Genomic DNA, 13,076 nt, shown 5'->3' on the forward strand with positions numbered 1-13,076 from the left:
GACACACGACATTGGGATCAGGGTCCACAGAGGCGGAGTTATGAGCCACATACAGTGGAAACAAAAAGATATCCCCCGAACAGAGACTGGCATGCCTCTGATAGTCCCCAGCCAACTCCCTCACAAGTAGTTGCTGTCAACAGGATTCAGGGAGGTCACCATACCCAATAGGGGTGTGGTCATACCTGTAATCTGCAGCCAGTAAAATTGATTGCCAATCTTGGAAGTGAACCTGAGATCGCAATTAATGTAGCTGGTAAAACTTTAAACTTTCTTGTAGACACAGGGGCGGCCAAGTCAGTGATAAATTCGACAGTGGGCATGAGAACCACTGGTAGGACAGTTCCAGCCATGGGAGTAACAGGAGTAGTCCAACACTACCCTGTTAGCAAACCAGCCGAGATTACAATAGGACCCTTGCATACCAAGCATTCCTTTTTGCTGGCTGCATCGGCACCAACCAATCTCCTGGGAAGAGACTTACTGTGTAAAATGGGGTGCGTCATTTATTGTACTTCTGAAGGTGTATTCTTGGACATACCTGAGAATCACGCTCAGGAAGTGCGAGACATGTTAGACTCCCCATCAAAATTAATGTCACATACCATTATGACAAATAGGAATCCATCCCAAGTAGAAGAGATGACATCTCAGATACCAGAGTCACTTTGGACAAAAGACGGACAGGACACTGGATTAATGGCAAACGTAGCTCCAGTAGTTGTACAAGTAAAAGATGGTAGGATAGCTCCAAAAATCCCACAGTATCCTCTGAAGCCAGAGGTGGAGTTAGGAGTTTTCCCTGTAATAGAGCGCTTGCTACAACAGGGCATTCTGGTGAGAACGTCCAGCACAGCCAATAGTCCCATCTTCCCTGTTAAAAAGAGTGGGGGGAGGGGCTACAGGCTAGTGCAGGATCTAAGGGGGATTAACAAAATAGTTGAGAGTCAGTTCCCCGTAGTGCCAAATCCAGCTGTCATCCTAATGCAAATTCCTCCCACTGCCAAATTTTTCACTGTTATTGACCTCTGCTCCGCATTCTTTTCGGTACCTCTGCATCCTGACAGCCAATATTTGTTTGCATTCACATACAGAGGAGTCCAATACACGTGGACTCGATTACCCCAAGGTTTCATAGATAGTCCAAGTATATTTTCTCAGGCTTTGCACGATTGTTTACAGTCTTTCCAACCAGTGAGTGGATCTGTATTAATACAGTACGTGGATGATCTACTACTGTGTTCTGATTCATTGGAAGCATCCCTGAAGGATACGAAACAGCTCCTGTTTCATCTTTCAGACACAGGACACAAGGTTTCCAAAGACAAGTTGCAATTATGCCAAACTAAGGTAAAATATTTGGGACACTGTCTAACACAAGGACTGAGACACCTGACCGCTGATAGAATCCAAGCAATTAGAGACATGACTTTGCCACAAACCCAGCAACAGATCAGAACGTTTTTAGGAATGTGTGGGTATTGCCGTAATTGGATCCCAGGGTTTTCCATTTTAGCGCTACCTTTGCAGGAAATGGTCTCCTCAAACAAACCTGATAGGATTTTGCATACAGACGAATCCGAAACAGCATTTGAGAGACTCAAACAGTGCCCAACGGAGGCGCCAGCGCTAGGTATGCCGGACTATGGGAAACCCTTTGAACTATACGGAACAGAAAATGCTGGTTGCGCAGCAGGTGTACTAACCCAAAAACACGGTGATGCCAGCAGGCCAGTTGCATACTACAGCGCTCAGCTAGATACGGTATCGCGATCCCTCCCCACATGCTTGCGAAGCGTTGCGGCGATAGCATTGCTAGTGACAAAAAGCGAAGATGTCGTGCTAGGCCACAACCTCACAATCCATACGCCACATGCAGTATCGGCCTTATTGAATTCTGCCCAAACCAGACACGTCTCATCAGCGAGGTTTACAAGATGGGAATTGGCACTAATGGCCCCAGTAAACATCACCATAAGGAGATGCAGTGCATTAAATCCTGCAACATATCTCCCAGGTGTGCCTGGTCAGGCACAAAGGGTGGAAGGTGAGAGTGATGGGGAAGGAGGATTTAATACAAAGGAAGATACACATGATTGTATGGAATATTTGACCCAAAATTTTACCGCAAGGCCTGACATCAGTGACAATCCACTGGAAGATGCAGAACTCACGTTCTACACGGACGGTAGTTGTCACAGACAGTCAGACTCGGGAGACTTGTGTACTGGATACGCAGTCGTAGATGACCAAGACACCATAGAAGCGGAACCGCTAGGCCCACCTCACTCAGCCCAGGTTGCTGAACTGGTCGCCCTAACCAGAGCATGTGAATTGGCTAAGGGTAAGTCAGCCAATATCTACACCGATTCTAGATACGCATTCGGGGTAGTCCATGATTTCGGAGCCCTATGGCGCCTCAGAAATTTCATGACGGCAGCTGGTACACCGATAGCGCATGCAGCTCACATAAAAAGGCTTCTAACAGCGATACAGGAACCCGACAGAGTGGCTGTTATCAAATGTAAAGCACATACATATAGTCAAGACCCAGTATCACTTGGTAACAGCCGAGCAGACGAAGCTGCTAAGCTAGCAGCTGCTACCCCCATACAGACAGACACCACACAACTGATGGTATTTAATACCATCAACACACAGAAGTTGTGTGAGATGCAGAATTTGTGTTCCACACAGGAAAGAGCGGTCTGGAAGGCAAAGGGATATGGCCAAGAGTCCTCAGGGCTCTGGACGGATGGACATGGTAAACCAGTGGCCCCCAGAACATATCTTCCATGTCTGGCTGAAGCAGCTCACGGGCTGACTCATCTAGGCAAGGAGGGAATGTGCAAATTGGTAAGAGCATACTGGTGCGCCCCAGGATTCTCCTCTCATGCGAGTAAAAGAGCAATGTCATGCCTTACCTGTCTGAGAAAGAATATTGGAAAGGCAATACCTACAGAACCATCCCATGTCCCACCTGCCGGCGGCCCTTTCCAGGTAATACAAATTGACTTTATACAATTACCCCCTTGTCGGAATTTGAAATATGTACTTGTTTGTATAGATGTTTTTTCAAATTGGGTCGAAGCATTTCCTGCGGCTACAAATACCGCTATGTTTACTGCTAAGAAAATTGTGCAGGAATTTGTATGTAGATATGGTATCCCTAGAATAATCGAAAGTGATAGGGGTACCCATTTTACAGGTGATGTCTTTCAAGGAATGTGTAAGTTAATGGGAATTGATAGCAAGCTGCACACTCCGTACCGTCCACAGGCGAGTGCGAAGGTCGAAAGAGTGAACAGCACTATTAAAAATAAATTGAGCAAAGTAATGGCAGAGACAGGATTGACATGGCCAGAAGCTTTACCCATTGTACTGTACAGCATCAGAACCACTCCCAGGTCCCCACTTAATCTGTCTCCCTTTGAAATCTTGTTTGGTCGACAACCGCATGTCATGATTAACCCTCAGGATGATTTGAAATGTAACAATGAAGTAACTGTAAAGTACTTGATTAACATGAGTAAACAGTTGAGGAATCAAAATGATAATCTGAAGTTGGTGATTCCTGATCTACCAGGTAGTAATTGTCATGACATTGAACCTGGGGATTATGTAATGATACGGAATTTTCTACGCTCAGGTTGCCTTATTGACAGATGGGAAGGACCATATCAGGTCTTATTGACTAGCACTACAGCATTGAAGGTTGCTGAGAGAGAGACTTGGGTCCATTCATCCCACTGCAAGAAGGTTGCTGATCCAGAGAAGTCCCGTGATAAGGAACAGACGGTAGAGGTTGTATCACTGGAGTGTCTGTTCCAGGAGGACTGAGGCGGCACCTGAGCCTTGAAGACCGAGAGCTGTTGTCGACTCCCCACTCCCTTTTATTGTTTTTCTCCACTTCCCATCCCCTTTCCCTCAAATTTCTTTTTCCCCTTTTTCATTCTTCTCCGTTTCCTCCTTTAAGATGGACTTGCCCCAAGAGACTGTGATCCGGATTTTCCTGTTAACCATGATGTTGACCAGAGCAGTCTGTTCCGGCGAGAGTACCATGGAGGTCGATAGAGGTTCTGGAATGGGTTCTGATGATAAAGATGGAGGCGTAGTTTTCCAAGATCAACCTAACCAACAAGCAAAGGCGAGTATCAGAAAACGATCCGATAGCATTGACCATAGAAGGAATTGTGACGGATTATTAGCTGAAGAGAACTGTATCTGTAGGCTCTGTAACAATGTCATTGAAGATGGGTGCATTAAGAAATGCCAATCCAGTTTTAATATCCATATGGATCGGCATCCATTAAGTGACTATCACTCCTTAGTGGGTAATGTGTTAAACAAAACAGATTGTTGGGTATGCTCTCAAGTACCTCAGGGTCATAGCAAATCAGGGCTAGTACCATTTCCTTTAACGATAGAGGAGGTACTTGAGTTAAATGGTGGGAGACCGGTGGACCGGAGGTTTAATATCTCCAGCCCTCCTAGTTTGAAGCTCCACCAATACCATGTGGATAGGTCCCTATTATGTTTCAACATCTCCAATCCCAGAAAGCCGGGAAATTGGGAAGTGTCATGGAGTAACCACACCATGACCTTTTCGCATAGAGCAGATAGAATGCCTACAGATACAGAGCTTGTACGCCACATAGCCAGTAGAGGAAAATCTTTCCGGTATAGATATACCTTAGGAAATAGGATTACTAGAGTTGGAGAAGTATCACCAGGATACTGTGCACATATCGTACAGCCTGATACGTGTATTAAGCAGATGGAAGAATTAGGATTAGGAGATTTCACCTGGAAGGTGTGTAATATGGTAATGTCCTTCTCCGTCCCATATGTTCTCCCCGATGATGCATATTTCATATGCGGGAGAAAGGCGTACAAGTGGCTTGCCCCAAACTCTGAAGGATTGTGTTATATTGGAAAAGTATTGCCTGAAGTAATGACTGTAACACATGACAAAATGAAGGACATACACCGTGGTGCCCAAGCTCCTTATACTCACACTCATTACGAGCACCGAGTTAAAAGGCACCTGATAGAGAAGACAGAGCATCCGGCCTCTGATCTGATAAGTGAATCCACCGGGATTCAATTCTTAATCGCGTTAGATTTCACCCGCACCGCTAGAGGAGTGCTAAATTATAAATACATATCGGCGCTCGCAAATTTGTTAGATAATATCACCGAAATGTATGATGACACGTTTAGATACACTGGAAGAGAACTTCAAGCCTATAAAACAGAACTGGTGCAGCATAGAATGGTTCTTAATTACCTCACAGCAGTGACAGGCGGATATTGTGTTACATTGGCAACGCAGTACGGCGTGAAGTGTTGCACGTATATCACAAATAGCACCGAGGATCCGGTAGAGGTCATAGACCAAAAGATGGACGATATTCTCCAACTAAAATGGGAATTTCGCCGAAAACACAATCTCACCCTTGCTGCTGTAGGTAATGAGCTGACTGGTTGGGTGTCATGGTTGAACCCGCGAAATTGGTTCTCCGGTTTGGGAGACTGGGCTCAAGGAGTCATAATGGATGTTGGGAAGTTCCTCCTATGTATCTTAGGTGTTGTCATATCAATTGGCTTGATATTTAGATGCGGTCAGGCTTTAATGAAGTGCAAACAAAGTACAAGAGTGATGAGTTTGAGGAGTGAGGAAACTGTAATTAACCTGGATTTGATTTATGACCCAATGATAGAAACCATGATGTAAGGAAAATGCGATTATACGGTCCGTTTCTTTCACCTGTTTTTCTGGTTTTTCTCCAAGATAACAAGACCCCCTTGGACGAGGAAGTTGATGAGACGCTATACAGACAACGGATAGACCAAAGAAGAAGTTTTGACCACTTGAGATATGGACACTTGATGAACTTTGCCATGGATCCCCAGTTTCCCTAGAATTCTTAAAATTACGCTAGCCCAACATTTTTTGTAAATCTAATGGCATTGACAAAGCTTATTGCTCACGCTTAATGAGCAAAACAGCGCAAAGAAGACGACTTTCAACTGATACCGAACAAAACTTCAACCGACAGATGTACATTAACCTGACATAGAATACCACCGCATTTACCGTAATTATGTCTTTTCTTCATTTCTACAACCCTCAGGTAATGACACACATAGTATAGGGAATACAGGCACAGATATCAGCAATCACATATTCCCCCATTCATGTATCATCAACTAAAATGTGCTCCCCATTTTGTTCAAAATCCGAAAAGAGCTCGGTAAAGTTTGACAGCCCATCCACAGACCTGTACCACGGGATAAGAAGGAATTCAAATGTATACTTCGCAATACCTCGAAGCTTGATTTACAACACGTACGGCACGATGATACATGACCCCCCAAACATGGACTCATACACACATGCTTCTGCTATCTCACTAGGTCATACCCTCTTCACACCTACTCCTCTCTCCTCCCCTACCCAACCATGGAAATGAATTAACCCCTGACATATATTTTTCTCTTTTTGAAATATTTTAGAAGGTGGCAGTTATTATTGACTGCCAAAGGGTGGACTGTCAAAGTCAGAAAAATATCCCTATACACGCTGCCATATTTGCACCTCACGCTGGTCCGCGCTGCGCATGCGTGCGCTTTCCCGTGATAGCGCATACCCGCTGTTGCGTGCACCCGCTGGTGCTCGGTATGCGTATTTACGGTAAAGTTTGTGTAGTCGTAGCGTGCGACTCATTCGTTACATATTTTCACAATTAACGTAGTTTATAGATTATGGTCCCTTTGATAGATTCTGAAAGTTTGGTTAATATAGAATGTCCCTGAACGGAGGGATCCCTCTTTGTATTGTGGGAAGGGTCTAACAGGAGTCATACAGTAGTGTTTGGTACCCATCGGAAGAGTATTTAAATAGCAATATTCCGGTGTTGGTTTGGAGCGTATTAATCGCTCGTGCGAATAGTTATGGACATAAGAAGTTTATGTCCATTACTATTATTTACTCTTACTCAGGTATGCGGCGGGAAACCCAGTGTCCCACCCACCTGAGCTGTTTGAAATCGTCACAGCCCACCTGTATGAATCAACCTATGACCTTTTGTTATAATGCGAAGCCGAATTCCTGTGTCCAATGGACGATCAGATTGTAGGGACCATTAGATTGCATTGTGTGTGGGGCATAAATAGGCAGGCCGACCACATCCAGCTCTCACTCTTCAACGGTTCTCATTGCTGAAAATCGGGTGCTGGATGTCCAGGCGCATGCGATCGTTTCCCCTTGTGCGTAAGTTTTTCTCCGTGATCATATTGTCTTACTGTGAGCCATTTCTCTCATCTCTCTCTCTCCCTCTCTTCTCTTTCTCTCGTATTTTCCCTTGATTAGATTGTATTGTATTTCCTGCATAGTTATCTGGTTAGTTGGTTTATGTTATACTGTAGTGTATCATTTGTACTGTGATTCCTTTTTGCAAGAATAATTAGTTATAATACATATAATAGGCTTTGGACCCTAAACAGATATCTGTGTATTTTCTCATAGTGTTAAGTGTTCATAGAGCGTCGGAGACGCTCAAGCAGCTTTGTAGTTAATCAGGTTACACCAGGTTACACTTACACTTTGTCTCTACACTAAGGTATACTGTGTATCTCATTGTTAAAGGTATAGATATAAAGGTATAGCGTTGTGAGCGTCTGCGCCGCTGGTGATCTCCTCGTGGTCTCGAGCGTCCGCTACGCCATAGCGAATCATTACGTCAGTCAACAGCCAATAGCGTGTCAGCCTGTGATCTCTGGGCCGTGAGCGAACGCGACGCTTGAGCGTCTCGCCTACGGCTGAGCGATCGATACGCAACTAGCGTACCCTTACGGTACTTCTTACGTAGATAGCGTACAGTGTTCTTAGACCTCATAAAGGGTTATAAGTACGATAAATAATTTAGCTTTATCAGTCCGCTATGTCATTATCATTTTTGATTAAGACTCCCAACTTGTCTTTTACAGGGCCTATACTCTCCTTCTTTAATCTCTTGCTATTAATGTATTTAAATAATTTTTTGGGATTTGATTTGCTTTCCTTAGCTACTAGTTTTTCTGTTTCTACTTTAGCCGCTCTTATTTCTTTCTTGCATATTTTGTTACAGTTTTTATAGTGCTGAAATGATTCCGCATTCCCATCAGATTTGTATTTTTTAAATGCTCGCCTTTTCTTGCCCATAAGTTCCTTTATTTTTTTATTAAGCCACATCGGTTTATTATTATTAATCCTTTTTTTGCATGCATTCGCACACTTGCACAGAGCGAGTTTATACTCTATGGGCGGCGACTATCTGCAAAAACGTAGAGGAGCTGAATTAGACCATTAGTGTGTCAGTACCATCTTCTAGTGAAAAAAGCTGGCTATTTGTCAAACCACAATGATCACTTTTGGGACAATATCAGTTTAAAAGACCTTAAGGGAGACTATATCTGTATCTGTATAGGGAGCCTCAAAATTATCCACACAGACTACCTTAAAACCTAGAACATCTGTTCTTGAAGTTTTATTAATTAATTATTGATTTATTAACAGTTTCTTATATCGCGCAGCAAATTCCGTTGCACTTTACAATTGGAAATAACAATGATATAACAAAACTGGGTAATAACAAACAGTCATAGAGGTAGGAAGGCCCTGCTCGCAAGCTTACAATCTATAGGTAAATAGGCATGTATACGCAAGGATAGGTGCTATCTATTGCATAGTTGTCCACCAGATTGCAAAGGTTCTTGGTGGGCTGAATGATATGGTCATACAGCAATGATGAACCGGGGGTCGAGAGGAAGGGAAAGTGAAGAATGAGAAGACATGTGAGGATATGTGTGGACTGTGCAGAGTGGATGCAATTTGAAGGTTTATGAAAGTTATGTGGGTGGTTGTGGAATTTGATACGCTTTCCTAAAGAGGTGAGTTTTCAGGGAACGCTTGAAAGTTTGGAGACTAGAGGAGAGTCTTATTGTGTAGTGGGTGCAGCCTGATGAAGTTTTCACCTCCAGATGCTGCTACTCGTGTCTGAAGGGCAGTTGCTGCTTGTCTGGATCCTGCAATGTTGGGGCCTGTAGTAGCAGAAGCTGCAGTGACTGGGGTCCTGTGCTCCGTTCTAGATTCAGGTGCAGGAACACATCAGACGCATGACTCCAGTCATTCCCTGCTAAACGTGTCCTGGGTGAAGCGCAGCCAGACCCATGTGCGCTTATGCCTCTCTGATGATAAATGAGTAATAACCGTGCTGCTCCTCTCTAGCTCCACCCTATCTGCTGCTGCTGTGTCTGTATGATGTAAATTATTACTAATGGTGCAAAAAGCATCTGACTTATGTCTGAGAGGAATAAGACCCTGGCCAAGAGAGGAGCATTAGCGTAACACTAGATAATGCAAAGTTGTGTGATTGCCCCTGAGCAGCTTTATAAGGCTGGGCCACAGGAACCTCTGAGAGATACTGACCAGGGCTCTATAGCTTGGGGGAAAGGGAGACTCGGTGTTACGTATCTGACTATGTTACATGTATTATATGTATGTTTATTCCTAGACAGTCCAGCTGTGAGGAACCAGAGTCTTTATTACACGTCACACTGATTCACTCAAGATGGACAAGGACAGGAGTCACATGACTGAGAGAATAATAAATATCACCCTGGAGATCATCTACCTGCTGACTGGAGAGGTGAGGGGGTCTGGGAGTGTCACAGTGACATCACTTATATCTATAGTAGTAATACAGGGACATGACTGGGGAGGTGAGGGGGTCTGGGAGTGTCACAGTGGCATCACTTATATCTATAGTAATAATACAGGGACATGACTGGGGAAGTGAGGGGATCTGGGAGTGTCACAGTGACCTCGCTTATATCTATAGTAATAATACAGGGACATGACTGGGGAGCTGAGGGGATCTGGGAGTGTCACAGTGACCTCGCTTATATCTATAGTAATAATATGGACAAGATTAGTCAGGTGAGGGGATTTGGGAGTGTATATAGTTGTCATATATTTTTCAGTTCACAGGGTTACACAGGGAGGTGAGGGGACCTGGGAGTGTCACAGTGACATCACATATCTATAGTAATAATACAGGGACATGACTGGGGAGGTGAGGAAATCTGGGAGAGTACAATGACATCACTAATCCTTATAGTAATAATATAGGGACTTGACTGGGGAGGTGAGGGGATCAGGGAGTGTATGCAGTGATATTTAATATCTTTACCAATATACAGGGTTACACAGTAGTAAAGAAGATATACGGTGAGTGTAAGACACCCAGCAGCTGTCCCCATGTGTCAGGAGGACTGAGCAGGACCCAGAGCCCCATCACGGTGCCTCCACCTCACTCACTGATAACTGAGAAGCGCAATGACCAGAAGATCTTGGAACTCACCAACAAGATCATTCAGCTGCTGACTGGAGAGGTGACTGCTGGGAATGGGGCATTATAAAGTAACACCAGGGGATGTGTCCGGGTGATGACTGGAGAGGTGACTGCTGGGAATGGGGCATTATACAGTAACACCAGGGGATGTGTCTGGGTGATGACTGGAGAGGTGACTGCTGGGAATGGGACATTATACAGTAACACCAGGGAATGTGTCTGGGTGATGTCTGGAGAGGTGACTGCTGGGAATGGGACATTATACAGTAACACCAGGTGATGTGTCTGGGTAATGACTGGAGAGGTTACTGCTGGGAATGGGACATTATACAGTAACACCAGGGAATGTGTCTGGGTGATGACTGTATCATTGTGTGTGTCAGGTGCCTATAAGGTGTCAGGATGTCACTGTCTATCTCTCCATACAGGAGGGGGAGTATATGGAGGAACACGGGGGTCTGTACAAGGACGTGATGATGGAGAATCACCGGCCCCTCACATCACTGGGTAAGAGGATACTGTCATGTATTGTACAGGGGAGAGCAGGTATGGGGGCCCCTATGTACACACATCATCTGATAATCACATATATACACTGTACTCAGTCACTGTGTGTCTCCTACAGATGGGCCCAGTAACAGAGATACCCCAGAGAGATGTCCCCGTCCTCTGTATTCCCAGGATTGTACAGAGGAGAATCACAGGATCCCACAGGAGGATAAGGTAGGTGACTTTTCATTGTATGCCCGATAGTTAAACGGGTAATGCTTTTACTAGCAAGACACGGCTAGAAAAAACATTGCACTTCCTCCTTCATCCACTAGGGGACACTGGAAGGCTTAAGACCGTGGGGGGGGTATAGATGGTGGTAGATGGAGCCGACACTTTAAGAATTTAATGATGTGACTGGCTCCTCCCCCTCTATGATCCCCCTCCAGACCAGTTTTAGAAATGTGCCCGAGGGAGCCGTGTATGCTACTGATGTGTTATCACACAGTAGAGATCACCCCCTGGTACAAAGCAGTACCAAGTGATCTTCGGTTAAGGGGCACAGTGCCGCCCGCCGCTGCACAAAGTCTTAAAGCACTTTTCAAAAAAGGGCGCCATTGCAGCGGGCAGTTAAAGGGAGCGGAGCTTAGCTCCGTCCAGCGGAGCTCCCGGCGGCATTACACATTGCCGTCAGCATTAGGCGACCCCAAGTTAGTGCAGCGAAAAGCACAACTACACCGGAGGTCTGGGAGGCGTGAGTGCGGGACAGATTGTGGGGGCATTCAAGGCACACATTACCCTGAATCACTAGGGGGATGATCAGTAGTGCCTGCGCAGTTATGTAACAGGGATATAGAGGCTGATGTGGCAGAGCATTCTCCTCTATACCCCCCCTCCGCAGTTATTCTTTTTCCTGTGACTTGCTTTACTTCTACTCTTACTTGTCTTCTCTGTATTAGCCTGTGTATACAGTATGGCAGGTAAGGGTGCATCATCCAAAGCTCCCCAGAAGCTTTATACTTGTACAAAATGTCATGCAAAATGTACGCACGGACAGTCAGAGATGTCCCTATATTGTGATGCTTGTGAACAGGTTCCTATATCAGACCGTGGGCCTAATTCTGAGTTGATCGCAGCATCAACTTTGTTAGCAGTTGGGCAAAACCATGTGCACTGCAGGGGGAGCAGATATAACATGTGCAGAGAGAGTTAGATTTGGGTGGGGTGTGTTCAAACTGAAATCTAAATTGCAGTGTAAAAATAAAGCAGCCAGTATTTACCCTGCACAGAAACAAAATAACCCACCCAAATCTAACTCTTTCTGCAAATGTTATATCTGCCCCCCCCCCCCCCCCCCCTCCAGTGCACATGGTTTTACCCAATTGCTAACAAACTTGCTCTATGCGCAACTGGCAGCTTCTCGTAAGGATAGAGAAGCTACCAGTTCAAGAAATCCAGTTCTACCGCCCATGCCAGAACCGGCGTGGGCACAAGCCTTAGCTAAGTCAGTTGATGGACTTACCAAGGCCATGGGTTCACCAAAGCATCCAGTTTTAACTAATGTTTCAAGAAAGAGTTTTTTACCTGCAGTTTTACATTCTGGCAAATCAGACACTGAGGACATGCCCCCGTTAGTTGGTCAGGAATCAGAAGGGAACACTTTCCTTAAGTTTTACCGGTTTGATACGTTTGCCGCTTCGGCCTTTCAGTTTGGTCGTGCGGTTTTTCAGGTTTCTCAGCGCTCTCCCACCCAACAAGGCAGCTCTGGGACGTCCCCACGGTCTTAAGCCCTCCTGTGTTCCCTAGTGGATGAAGGAGAAAATGGTAAATCCCTTTCTCCGATTCCACAGGGGACGCTGGACGCCCACCCAGTGCTTCTTTCCTGCCGTACTGTATGCTACTTAGCATTTTGTTGTGACTGTTACTCACAATTCTCTATATCAGTATTGTGCCTGTTATATACACATGAACATGTCTGTATGTCTTTGCTTACTGGTTTCTAGTTCTGTTACCTTTAATTCACCTCCTCCTCTGTCATCTGGTCTTCCTTCTCTCCTCGGGCTCAGTTTCTTTAATTGGTATGGAGGGGGTTCATAGAGGGGGAGGAGCCAGTCACATCATAAAATTCTTAAAGTGCCGGCTCCATCTACCACCATCTCCCCCCCCCCCACGGTCTTCAACCTTCCAGTG

At 45.1% G+C, this 13,076-nt stretch overlaps 1 protein-coding gene across 1 annotated transcript in view; it reads left to right on the plus strand.

The window, feature by feature from the left end:
* Nucleotides 1–13,076, plus strand: part of LOC135057097 (uncharacterized) — a 204,258-nt gene that overhangs the window by 25,254 nt on the left and 165,928 nt on the right. Inside the window, exons 2-5 of the mRNA XM_063962998.1 lie at nt 9,558–9,692; nt 10,246–10,437; nt 10,826–10,904; nt 11,023–11,120. Of these exons, the coding sequence (XP_063819068.1) occupies nt 9,615–9,692; nt 10,246–10,437; nt 10,826–10,904; nt 11,023–11,120 (447 nt within the window). The 5' untranslated portion in view covers nt 9,558–9,614. The remainder of the gene's footprint in view (nt 1–9,557; nt 9,693–10,245; nt 10,438–10,825; nt 10,905–11,022; nt 11,121–13,076) is intronic.

This window comes from Pseudophryne corroboree, chromosome 3 (assembly GCF_028390025.1).
Source record: "Pseudophryne corroboree isolate aPseCor3 chromosome 3, aPseCor3.hap2, whole genome shotgun sequence".
NCBI lineage: Eukaryota > Metazoa > Chordata > Amphibia > Anura > Myobatrachidae > Pseudophryne > Pseudophryne corroboree.